Raw genomic sequence first — 11,834 nt, 5'->3', positions numbered from 1 at the left:
CTTGTTGTTTTCTTCTTTATCAGACAGTAAAGGCTTAAAAACTTTCAAATTCGAAAGCTTTCTTCAGAGTGTCACCTGATGATCCCGTGACTCAGCTTTTTGCAGCTGATGTTTTTGTGGAGGCGCTACTCACCTGTCAGATTTTTGTCAGGAGGGTCACGCCTACTGCTGTCAGATCGCCTCCTCCAGGATGCTACTCCAGGTTGTGGAGCGCAAGGAAAATAAACATCAGTGCTGAATCAGGGAGGCAATCGAGATCAGGAAGCGGGTCCCGAGGACCATCCACAGGGATGAGGGAGCTTACATGCTTTAACTAGCACATTCACTGGGATATTCATAGACAAAAACCGCTTGTGAATTTTCACAAAGCAACCCAGTCGAGCTTAACTCAACTGAACAATCACAAACCAATTACAGGCCACCATTGCGGATTTTGGATTACTATCAGAAAATGTTTTGAGGATTTTAATATAGTATTACATCCACTATTATTATTTTATTCTATTCAACTGAACTGAACCAAACTGTCCAGCTTGGTAGACACAAGGCATTTGGGTACGTTTTCACAACTTTGTAAACACTGAAACGTTTTTGGTTAAACAGAACGTTTTTGGTCTGCTCATTTAAGGAGGAAGTCAAGTTCAAAATTACAAAAAAAAAAAAAATATATATATATATATATATATATATATATATATATATATATATATATATATATACAGTGGGCCCCCGGGTTACGAACTTAATCCGTTCAGCGGCTACGCTCGTATCTCGAATTGCTCGTATAGCGGGCAATCCAAACCCATGTTAATTCGTGAATGCGTGCAACGCGTGCCGAAGCCTTAGGTATAAATGACACACTGAATACATATATTAAAATTGAGTGACATAATCTGCTGTACACTTGCATTATATAATAAATACAATGGATAAAGAGCTTTTACCTTTGAAACGACGAGACTTGAGCTGGGTGTAAGCAGAGGAGGGCAGAGTCCAACGCTTAAAGTTAACACGGCGATAGATATGCTATTGGTCTTACAGTGTTACAGTAACTCTTTCAGTCAGGGTGCAAATCACGCAGATACTAAAACATCATCCTCTTATTTCTTTCTTTACCGCTGCTAGTAATTTTAGAAGCTATGTCTAACAGATAAAGTTTGCAAAGTCTTCACAACATTCCGTTTTTCACTAATTTTCTCTCCTTCCTTCCATCCTGTCCCATCAAGCTAGATAAAGGCGTTCGGCCAATAGCATATCGGCATTTCTGTGATTGACGTGTGACGCCGGCCAATAGCATCTCCGTGAGTGAGACCGGGTGACCTTAATCGACCAATAGCATATTCGCATCTCCGTGACTGACTGATAATTATTCGCACTTTTTTTTTTAAACGGTTGGAATGTATTGACAATTAATTTTAAAAAAAAACACACATTTAAACCAATGACAATTCTTTGTCCTGCAATCGGCACATTTAATTTCATGTCAGCTGTTTTTCCCTTTAGCTGTACAAACACTACACTTAAATGGTAATATATTTAGACACCGTAAGTGAGACAGTCAGTGTGACGTTGTAAGACCAATAGCGTTCACGTTACTGCCACAAGTATTTACTGACGATTGATGATGTCGCTACTGTTGATTTTATTGACGCAGTTAAACGAGAACATTGCTACATACTCAATGGCCGTCGAATTGCTCGTAAGGCGAGAGGTTTGTTCGTAAGAGGAGGACAAAAATCTCCCTGATCCACGCTCGTAAGGCGAATTGTTCGCAAATCAGGGTGCTCGTAAGCCGGGGGCCGACTGTATATATATACAGTCAGCCCCCGGGTTACGAGCATCCTGATTTGCGAACAATTCGCCTTACGAGCGTGGATCAGGGAGATTTTTGTCCTCCGCTTATGAACAAACCTCTCGCTCGTAAGCCGGGGGCCGACTGTATATATATATACTGTATATATATATATATATATATATATATATATATATATATATATATATATATATATATATATATATATATATATATATATATATATATATATATATATATGTTACATGCAACCCTACTAGTCTAAACACAGCATTCAGGATAATTTTGTGTCATTTTAAATGCTGATCTAAACTATTGAGAAGTTTTCAGAATTGATTCAAACGTCAGGAAAAAAAATGCCTGTAACAGTGAGTCCGATTTTGCTGTTGTCTTTAACAGTTGTATTTTACGGGAAAATAATACATAATAAAAAAAGCAATTACAACAGTTTTTTTTTTTTTTTTTTAATGAAATATGCCAATTCCAAGATTTTCATCAAATATTTGTTACAATCTTTGTGGAAAAAAGTTGTACTAGTTGAAAATAGTAAAAGTTGAAAACAAATTGTTTCATAGCACTTATTATTTTTTTACTTCATGTTGTGCAGCCACCAAAAAACAAAGAAGAAACAAAACAAAGAAACATAGTCATGTGAGTTCCCATGAAAATGACAGAGCGGGGGTCACATGCATTTAAAAAAAAAAAAGAATTTTGCAAAATATTTCAATATCGATGCATGTAAAAAAATAACATCTCAAGAAAGCATTTTTTTTTTTTTTTGCAATATTTGGAACTTGCATTTTGCTCATATTTAAGCGTAACATAAAAATGCACCCTGTGATGTCATTTGAAGTCGGCAGCAAGTGGCAAAATGGCTGTCTGTGAGCGCGATAAAATCAGGTTCATTTTGCCTTGATTCCGAATCAATCTGAATGTTTGGACCAGTGGGGTTGCACAGGACATATTCTTGCTAAGAAAATGTTGAACTTTACTTCCCCTTTAAAGCGATGACCCATTTAATGACTGGGGCTTCTGGTGGAGCTGAGATGCTGCTGACATCGAATGGTAATCTAACAGGCTGCAAAATGTGGTTTCCGTTCACGCTTCTTCGCGCCTGTTGATAATGTCTTCATAGCTGTTGGTATTTCCATGCACCCTACTTGAAAACATGCACCATGACTGAGCAAGAGATATTAACCCCCCCCCCACTTTATCTCCCCCTCTCCCCCCTCACTCTAACGAACCTTGTGACGGCCTGTTTTGATTTCTCTTCCCCCTATCCAATCCACTTCCTGTTGCACTGCATGATGGGCAGGCTCAATATTGTGCATGACCCCTGCAGCCGGCGTTGGTAGGTTCCACTTCTCCTTTTTCAGTTCTATGTGACTTCCTGTTTGTGGCTTGCATGTTGCACCAAAATGTAACCACTGTAGCCTGACTTGTGTGACTCCCATATTGCAAATTAATCTGCTAACACCACCACCAAAGTATGAGCTTTTCTGTAACGGGCAAATATTTCAATGCATTTGTTGTATTTAGTTCAAGTGGTATTTTATTTCGCTCTTTTCTCTGTGTTGCTTGACCATGTATTACCCTCTTGTGCTTGCTTCTGGCTGGTCACACCGAGTGAGTGCTTTTCCAACCAACGAATGCTGAGGGAGATTCATTTAAACCCCTTTGCATCCGCCCGATATCTGCTATCAGTAGTCATCCATGTTGTATAGTATTTATATATATATATATATATATATATATATATATATATATATATATATAAAATTATTTTTTTTTGGGTGGGGGGAGTTATATTGGGTAGTAGGTTTTGCTCTAGGGATTAATTATCAATTAATGTTGATTATTTTGTCCATTAATCATATGATTTAAAAAAAACATGTTTTAATTCCAACACTTTCATTAAAAAAAAAATAAGAATTTATTTTTTAAGATTGAATGCCAACACTGATTTACGAGGATTATTTTTCTGCTTTTGTCTGTAGCCTCAGAAAATTGGTGGTGACCGTTTTTTCCCAAAGCAATGATTTTTGCAAAGTAGGGATAGATCAATTATCAGCCGGGCCGAGTATTGGGGTCGATATTTGACATTTTGATGAATATCAGCATCCGGCTTTTTTTTTTAATCTGATCTCCGATAATGTCACTTTAAAACTATCCTTCCATTTTCTATAGCAAATCTAAAAAAAATAACAAATAAACCTGCTTAGAAATGTAATCAGTTAACAATTGGAGTTTGTATTTTTCTTTCCTTTTTTTCTTGACTACTAATAATCGGTATCGGGTCTGAAATTTAAAATAATTAAAAAAAAAGCATTTGTGTAGCTCTATTGCAAATGTTCAATTTTGATCGAGAGGACTATAACTCGGCTGTTTTAAGAGGACAAACCAAATTTCTGAACGTTTCCAGTAAACGGGCTAAAATTATGAGCATTTTCAATCTTAAAAAAAAATTGACAATTAATTTGGTAATGAATAAGTTGCTGCTTAATCATTGCATCTGTACTTGAGACAAAAAAGGGGCTGTGTTAAATGGAATCCCTCGACAACTACCTGCCTCGCTCTCTGTCGTCTCCCCCTTCTGTTTTGGATGTATTTCCGTGTGTTGTGTGCGTGGCTACACTGCTCCTTTGTGTATTTTTGCTTACATGATTCTCCCCTCCAAAAAAGTTCCCATGATGCACGGTGGTACCCCAGTCACTGTGTCTGCAGCCACCACATCCGCCACAAGCGTTCCCTTCGCAACTGCCTCCACCAATCAGGTTTGCACCTCAACCGCCTCTCACTCTTTCTCTCTCTCTCACTCTCTCTCTCTCTCTCACTACACATGGACGATCAAGGGACGCTCACAGAGAGTGGGTGGGTTGCAAAATAGGCGGTACTCCCTCTTGTTGGCCTACACTCGAGTCCAACTTGTGTACATTAGGAATACTCGTCTTTCCTTCTTGAGAAACAAATTGTGTTGCATTTTAATGTGTGTCCTCGTTGTAACTCCCCTTTTTGTCCTTTCCTACTTTGAGGACTCTTCCTTATCAAAGTTGACTACCAACGAATACATGCAATTGGTATGTATGAGGTAGTTATTTTTGTTTTGTTTTGTTTTGTTTTTTTAAACCTCCCCCCTACATTCACCATTCGCACAGCTCGTGCAACAGCTGCTATCTGTGCCCTTTGGTGCTTGGCTTTTTTTTTTTCCTTCTTTTTTTTACATTTTTTATTTTGAAATTTTGCGCCGCTGCTTCTAGCACGTTAAATCCCAGCTTTACCATGTTCCAGCCCAACAGTCTCGATATTGTTACGGGCGCATTCCAGTCCAAGTCTTGCAGCAAGACATGTTTGAAGATGAGCCGGGTTTTTTGTGCATTATGCTGTTGAGTTTGTGCAGGTCAACAACATGGAGGACGTAAATTTGCATGGGGGAGCCAACTCACTGACCCTTCACTGCCTTAATAATGAATAATACTGCTCTCCCCTTCTTCATGCTGTCCAGAAGCGCTGACTCTCGCTCGAGTGTCGCCTAATAGCTTTTCTACTGTCATCTCGATCTTTTGTTGTTTCTTTTGTTTTTCCAGCCAAAAACGTCTTCCTAAAGTGACAGGATGGCGTTCGCGTGTGTGTTCGAGGCTAAGCAACTATATTGTGTGTTTGAATCACTCACTCATCGCATCATGTGTCTGCTTTCTACCCCTTCCGCAGATTCCGATAATATCTGCAGATCACCTGAGTAGTCACAAGTACTTGACTCAAATGTAGTTCCACTCAAGAACAGTGAGTCTCTGTTTAAATCCGTCTCACGTACAACTACGGAGAAGAGTTTGGGATATTTGGCATTGGCTCTGAATTTCAGGATGAACAAACCTAAAATGCTCTGGAACCTTTATAGTAGGGTGCCCTGATACGACTTTCTTTTCCCACGCTAATATCGATAATATAAAGTACAGCGCTTGAATAAAATAAATACAAAACAAATTTAGGTGGTTGAAAATAGATGGATGGATCGAATATACGAGTACACTGTAAAAAAAAAAAAAAAAAAAAAAAAGCTCCCTTTACAATGAAATACCAGCAAATTCGTTGCCAGAAAAGTACCGGTAAATTACAGTAACATTTTCTACATTTACGGTAAAAATTGTATTGATACTGTTGATTTACAATGACAATATGTAATATTTAAAATCAACTGTATTAATATATACTAGTATTAATGTATAAAACTTTTTTTTACCATTAATATAGAAAACGTGTGAGCATAATTTCGCGGTACTTTTCTGGCAACCAAGTTGCCGGTATTTTACCACGCATGCGTTAAAAAAAAATATATATATATATATATATATATATATATATATGTTACATGCATTTTTTTTTTTTTTTTTTTTTTTAACCGTGTAATAATGCAATGACTTTTACTTTGGCTGGTATCGGAGCAGTATCAATATCAATATTGGATCGGGGCGCCCCTAGCAAAAGCTATTGAAATCCTGCACAGTCAGACATGTGCAATTAATACTACAGTAAGTTTGGTGAATTCATTCACTGCCACTGTACGCCAAAAATCCCCATGAAGTCATTCAGTGCCAATGATGTAATTTAATGTCTTAAGAATCTAGACATTCTACCCCGTGTAGGTAGGTATTTATATCTTTTCCTTGATTGAGTGAGTTAAGTTCACCTGAAATCGAACCCTAGAGCCACTTATTCCAAACATTTTCGTAAGCAGCGTTTGCTGATCATTTTTGTTGCTGTGTGTGAGCACCCTTCCTGTGAAAACTTCCAAACAGAGTCCTCATCCTTAACCCATATTTCCTTCTCTTCCAGATCAAATGAATGTGCGCTGGCACCGTCCAAGCCAAAACAGTTCAGCCTTTATTCACATACAACTTTGGAATGTCAAGCAACGGGACTGAGGAGGGTCTGCCATCTGTCAAAACAACCTGGGCACCGCCCACGCCATCTTCCCACCCGTCAAAAAGCCGAGAGGGCCAAAAGGCCGCCGCGGGGGGGTCCGTGGGTCTCATCACACCGCCGTACATCCGAATCACAGGTTATAATCCACGTCACCACACGCAGAGAAGGTCAAAGAGTGATGTTGCGCGAGTCAAAAGTACACCTCTGGTACATCAGGCGACCAAGATTTCCTTTATTCCTTTTTCTCTTTGTTTGAATGAATCAGCCATATTTCATCGTTTACACACAAAAAAAAAAAAGACATGCACCTTGAATTTGAATCGAAATGAGAACGGCACAGCCATTTTGAAAGGGGAGTCCGCTAAGACCACGGAGCATGTGCAGTATTGAGTGTGCGTGTGTGCGCGCGTGTGCAGCTACTAGTCAAACTAGACAGGGATGGGTGAATAAGTGAGGGTGGTGGACATATGAATGTTGTGGGTAAACCAACATAATGTACCTGTGTACCTTGAAAGCACAGCCAGGCTTACTCTTCTCACCTTGTCATGTGCCATGGAGGCCATACAGCTCAAAACAGAGTGTTGTCTCAGCAGTGTTATTTGTTTACCGACGGTAACATTTAAAAAGAAAAAAAAAAAACACACGTTGTATGGCTCTTAATATTGTTTTAAGATTTTTAAAAAATGTTGATAATGTTAGAAGTGGGTTTTGTGCTAATTTTTGTGTTTTTAAAACTTTTAATTATGACTTAGAGAAAAAGTGTATTTACTTTTCATCAACTAGAGTGCTGTTCATTGTTTTCGTTTTTTAAACGTTGTCGCTGAAGTCCATCGACTCTAAAGCCTGTTAATAAGGAGGGTGTACCTTTCGCTAACTTGTTGTTACCTTGTCTTTTTAAAATAATGCTAACCTTAGAGTCACATGCTCTTGGCAATGGAAGACAATAGGTCTGTTAAGTCTTTTTAACCAAAAAAAATTCAAAAAAGGACACTTGAAATATTCCTTGTCCATATCAAACTTAACACATTCACTGCCAACTGAAATGGACTTTCAAACTCGTTTAGCATCGATGCCTGGTTCAAATGGATCTTTGACGTCTATAGCCGTCAATGGCAGTGAATGAGTTAACAAACAGCGGCAGTTCCCAACGCATCCCTGTCAAAATGACAAAAGACTAGTAGGGCTACCCTGAAAGGAAAAATATGCATAATAGAAGAATGTTCAAGAATATTGACAATATTTAAAAAATAAAAACTGTCATGTTGAAAAATTGGATGTAATCTTCGCATCACCAAAATCACCACAACCACATTAGCATTGCATCATAAAAGGATTAGCAAGCCATTTTCAACACTAGATTGAACAATTTGTTAAAAAAAAAAAAAAACATAAAAACACCGACATTTGCATTGCAAATATATCTTTAATATAATATTCTGAGACCATGCTTAATTATTTGTGTCCACTGTTTCCATGTTGTCTTTGCCAGACCGTAAAGTAAATTGCATCTCATTCAAACATGAGACATCATTGGAAAACCCGGTATGTCCTCAACTGCGCACAGTAGGACTTGGAACTGTAACTCAAATGAGTCCAAAGTTATAGACCAAAAACAAATGTCCACAATAGTGGACGCAAATGAATAGGCTGATTCTCAGGAGGATATGCCTCAGACAGCTGAAATAAAAAGTGGTGGGTCGCAAATGGCCCCCGGGCCATCATTTGAACACCGTGATGTCTTCTTAAAAATAATTGTCCACCACAGTGGACATAAATGAATAAGCTGGCTTTCAGAGGAAATTCCCACCTTATGCTATTTTCATATTATAGCTTTTTTTTGCAAAAAACAATTTTAAAAAGCAATCCTAACCTTTCTAACATAACAGCTTTATCTTTTATTAGTTTCGAAAGACTTTTTGAATCGTAACTTTGACGAGTTCTGCAATGTCATTCTTGCCTCACAGTATTGCAACGTTAGGTAGTTATTTGCAATGCCTCATAATTACAGTCAATATTTAACATAAAACACTCTTCTTTTTTTTCTTTTCACTGTGGCCCTAATAGCTACTATCAAGTTTCCGAGTGATTCTTTTTCCATCTCTTCCAACACAGTGTTGGGAATCACTGTTCTAGGCTAGCCTTATCTGAAATGTCGTTGGGAACCCAATGGGATCGAGACCCCCGAAAGTAAAAATCACCCAAAGCAAAAGTGTCTCCAGCATCTCTAGTGGAGGAATTCTTTTCTTTGTTTTCCTAGCACAGTTTTGTTGGTCTGACTGTTGTGTTGCCACAGAGGTGTGAGTGCGCGCATCTTTAGCGATTGTATTGTACCTAACAAAGCCTTAGATGACCATGAATGGGTCCCCGGCCCAAACTTGTCAATCACCATGCAGGTAAAAGAGCACCAATGATGTTTTTTCTAGTTATCTCACACACTGCTTGCCATACGTTTGTGCTATGTCCTTCTCTAGCTAACCATTCTTCTCTTCAAAATCCATTTAAGAGCTTTTATTATGTACTACTTAAGGATTTGAATCCAATTGCATAGTTGTAGATGTTTCTTTTTTTTTTGCCTTACTATATTACTATATTACTTGACAGCATCAATATAGCCGTTGTAGATTTTGAGGTTGTATAACATTCATAACTTTTTTTTTTCAAACCATTTAAATGATAACGTTTGAAATATTCACGCCATTCATATAGCTGGATGTCTTTTTTTTTTCTGTTGGTGTTACATAATGTTTGTTTTGATACGCGGAACATGCGGAATTAGTCTTGCTGCGATACGGCGGCAACATTTTTCCTTGTCCGCGTGTCAAAATCATATTTGAAAATATATTGTATCAATCTATAGATTGTCCATGTGTTAGGGTAAACATTGTTTTCTACTGTATCCATTTCAAAGAAAAATTATGTCGTTTGGTTGGAAATATTTCTTAAATTTGCCCTGAATGTCAGGCCAAAATAAGCAGTTGAGATGTTAGGGTGTTTGGATATTATTGTTATTATTAATATTATTATTATTGTTGGTTTGTTTTCGGGTATGGGGGAGGGAGGGAGGGGGGGGGGGGGGGTGATCGGTGAGAATCGGAGAGTAGACTTTCCCCTGCTGGTGAAGTCAGAAATGCTGCAGATGATGAGTTCTAACCTAAGGGACGAAGGTTGTGACTTTTTGCACTTCTGTATATAGTCAAATAAACAGAGACAAATGTGTATCATATTGAGATTATTTTGAATAAAAAAAAGATCTATAATTATAAGGAATTTTGTTAGATTAATTTAAATTCGTAAATTAGAAGACCAGCTAAAATTGCTTGCAAAGAAGGGCACTAGTTTCTTGGCCAATGCATTCGGAGAAAGCTATGCGCTTTTTGTCTTCTTTTATCAGTGGCGCGTTTTTACAGATGCGTGGAAGTGCCAATGCGGATGAAACATTTTTTTGCCTGGCAAACTCGTTCGAACGTACTTGCAAAAATGTTTGAACCTATTTCAATACATTTGAATGGACTACTTACAAATACGTTTAAATACACTTGTATGCTAAATGCTCAAAAATAGCACTTTTCCCACAATGCCACTAGGTGCTGACTTGTGCATGCGCATACCCCGTGGCATTATGGGAAAAAATGTTGAACAAATATAATAATTGAACTTACAAAATACTAATAAGCAATTTTTTTTTTTATTCAAGCATATGCAAGTTGGTACCTAGTGGCATAATAGAAATACAGTGATGTATTTAGCATTTAGCCCACATACACATTTGAACGTAATTACAAATATGTTCGAGCAAATTAGCGCTGAATGGATATAATAACCTTTTTTTAGGTCAATTTAAACGTACATGTTGATACGTTCAAATGTATTTGCAAGTACATTCACAGAATGTTGCCGCTGAAAATCGTTAATGCTCCACAGTGGCAGCTCCACATTTCTGTATGTTTTGCCTGGGAATGTTTTTTGGGGAAAATGGTCCCCCTGTCCTGCTTAATCCACCCCGTCAAATGATCACATGACTTCATTTGTTAGCCACAGCTCCGCTCCCACGGTTCACTTGATCCAAAAAAAAAAAAAGAAAACAAAAAAAATGTATTCCATTATGATTTGACTGCATGTAAAACTATGTAAACAAAAAAAACTATGTCAGGAAAGAGTTCACAATAATCCGCACAGTAGATACCAACCACAGTGGGGGAGAAACAACACGTTTCCCAAACAACTCATCTTACGCTTGTGTGATTTCAATAGTTTCCGAACAAATATGTTATTTCAAGAATAGCGAGAAAAAAAATGAGCGCTCATCCAAGCCGACTACTTTGCCCGAGCCATCCGGACGTCTTTTTGCTTTGAGTGGACTCCCGGCAAGTTGTGTTGCTCCGCTCGCCAGACTTGTGTGCTCAGCAGGCGAAGGCCGGCCACGCCAAATGCGCATTTGGCCAAAGTCCAGTCTCCAAAATGAATGTAAAGCAACCGCTGTATTGTTGCTCTAGAACCAAAGCAGCAGATTCTCCAAAAGCAGACGTTGGGCCCGCCTCTTCCCTGCTGAGGGCACACACAAACACGCCAACGCTTTTTGCCCGCTTTTTACATGTAAGTGCAACTACCACTTATGTATTCGCTAACAGTTGCCACAAGATGATGTCTGATTTGTTTATGCACACATGATTGTTGCCATAATTGACTCTTATCTGTATGGATGAAAAAAAAATAATAATAATAAAAACCATTTGATTTGCTCATGCAAAACGCGTGTTGTCTTTGCTTGGAAATGTAGGGCAGCCTGTGCCGTAACGCCTTCGGGGCTGACCTCGTGACATAAGTTCTGGAACAGCTCCACCGAGGCTCATGTGGGACAGATGTGCCAGGGTACCGTAATGGTGCCCCTGAGACCGCCCGCCCGTTTTCTTATCTGGGTCACCACCAAAAATCAACCCTTTAATGATATTCAAATGTAACACGATAAGCGCAAGACACTCTTATCACACATACACACTTTAGCTATTAAAATGCATGCTCGATCGGTTTTAGGTCAGGTGATTGACTTGGCTGTTTCATAACGTTCAATTTCTTTGCCTTGAAAAACTTTGAATTGGGGTCA

The 11,834-nt window shown here is 38.4% G+C and overlaps 1 protein-coding gene across 18 annotated transcripts in view; it reads left to right on the top strand.

Moving 5' to 3' along the window:
* Positions 1-11,482, top strand: part of mbnl1 (muscleblind-like splicing regulator 1) — a 63,796-nt gene extending 52,314 nt beyond the window's left edge. For 6 of the 18 annotated variants that reach the window (XM_088428676.1, XM_088428679.1, XM_088428677.1 and 3 more), the window contains 5 exons: positions 2,819-2,878; positions 4,496-4,587; positions 4,846-4,890; positions 5,522-5,593; positions 6,644-11,482. In XM_088428676.1, coding sequence (XP_088284802.1) covers positions 2,819-2,878; positions 4,496-4,587; positions 4,846-4,890; positions 5,522-5,578 — 254 coding nt within the window. In that variant the 3' untranslated portion in view covers positions 5,579-5,593; positions 6,644-11,482. Of the gene's footprint in view, positions 1-2,818; positions 2,879-3,128; positions 3,165-4,495; positions 4,588-4,845; positions 4,891-5,521; positions 5,594-6,643 lie in introns of all 18 variants that reach the window. The other 12 variants (XM_088428688.1, XM_088428682.1, XM_088428691.1 and 9 more) reach the window with 9 other exon arrangements.
* The last annotated feature ends 352 nt before the right edge of the window (positions 11,483-11,834 follow it).

This window comes from Hippichthys cyanospilos, chromosome 12 (genome assembly GCF_059441005.1).
Source record: "Hippichthys cyanospilos isolate Australia breed blue-spotted pipefish chromosome 12, RoL_Hcya_1.0, whole genome shotgun sequence".
Classification (NCBI taxonomy): Eukaryota; Metazoa; Chordata; class Actinopteri; order Syngnathiformes; family Syngnathidae; genus Hippichthys; species Hippichthys cyanospilos.
This window is presented reverse-complemented; position numbering and strand designations above follow the sequence as displayed.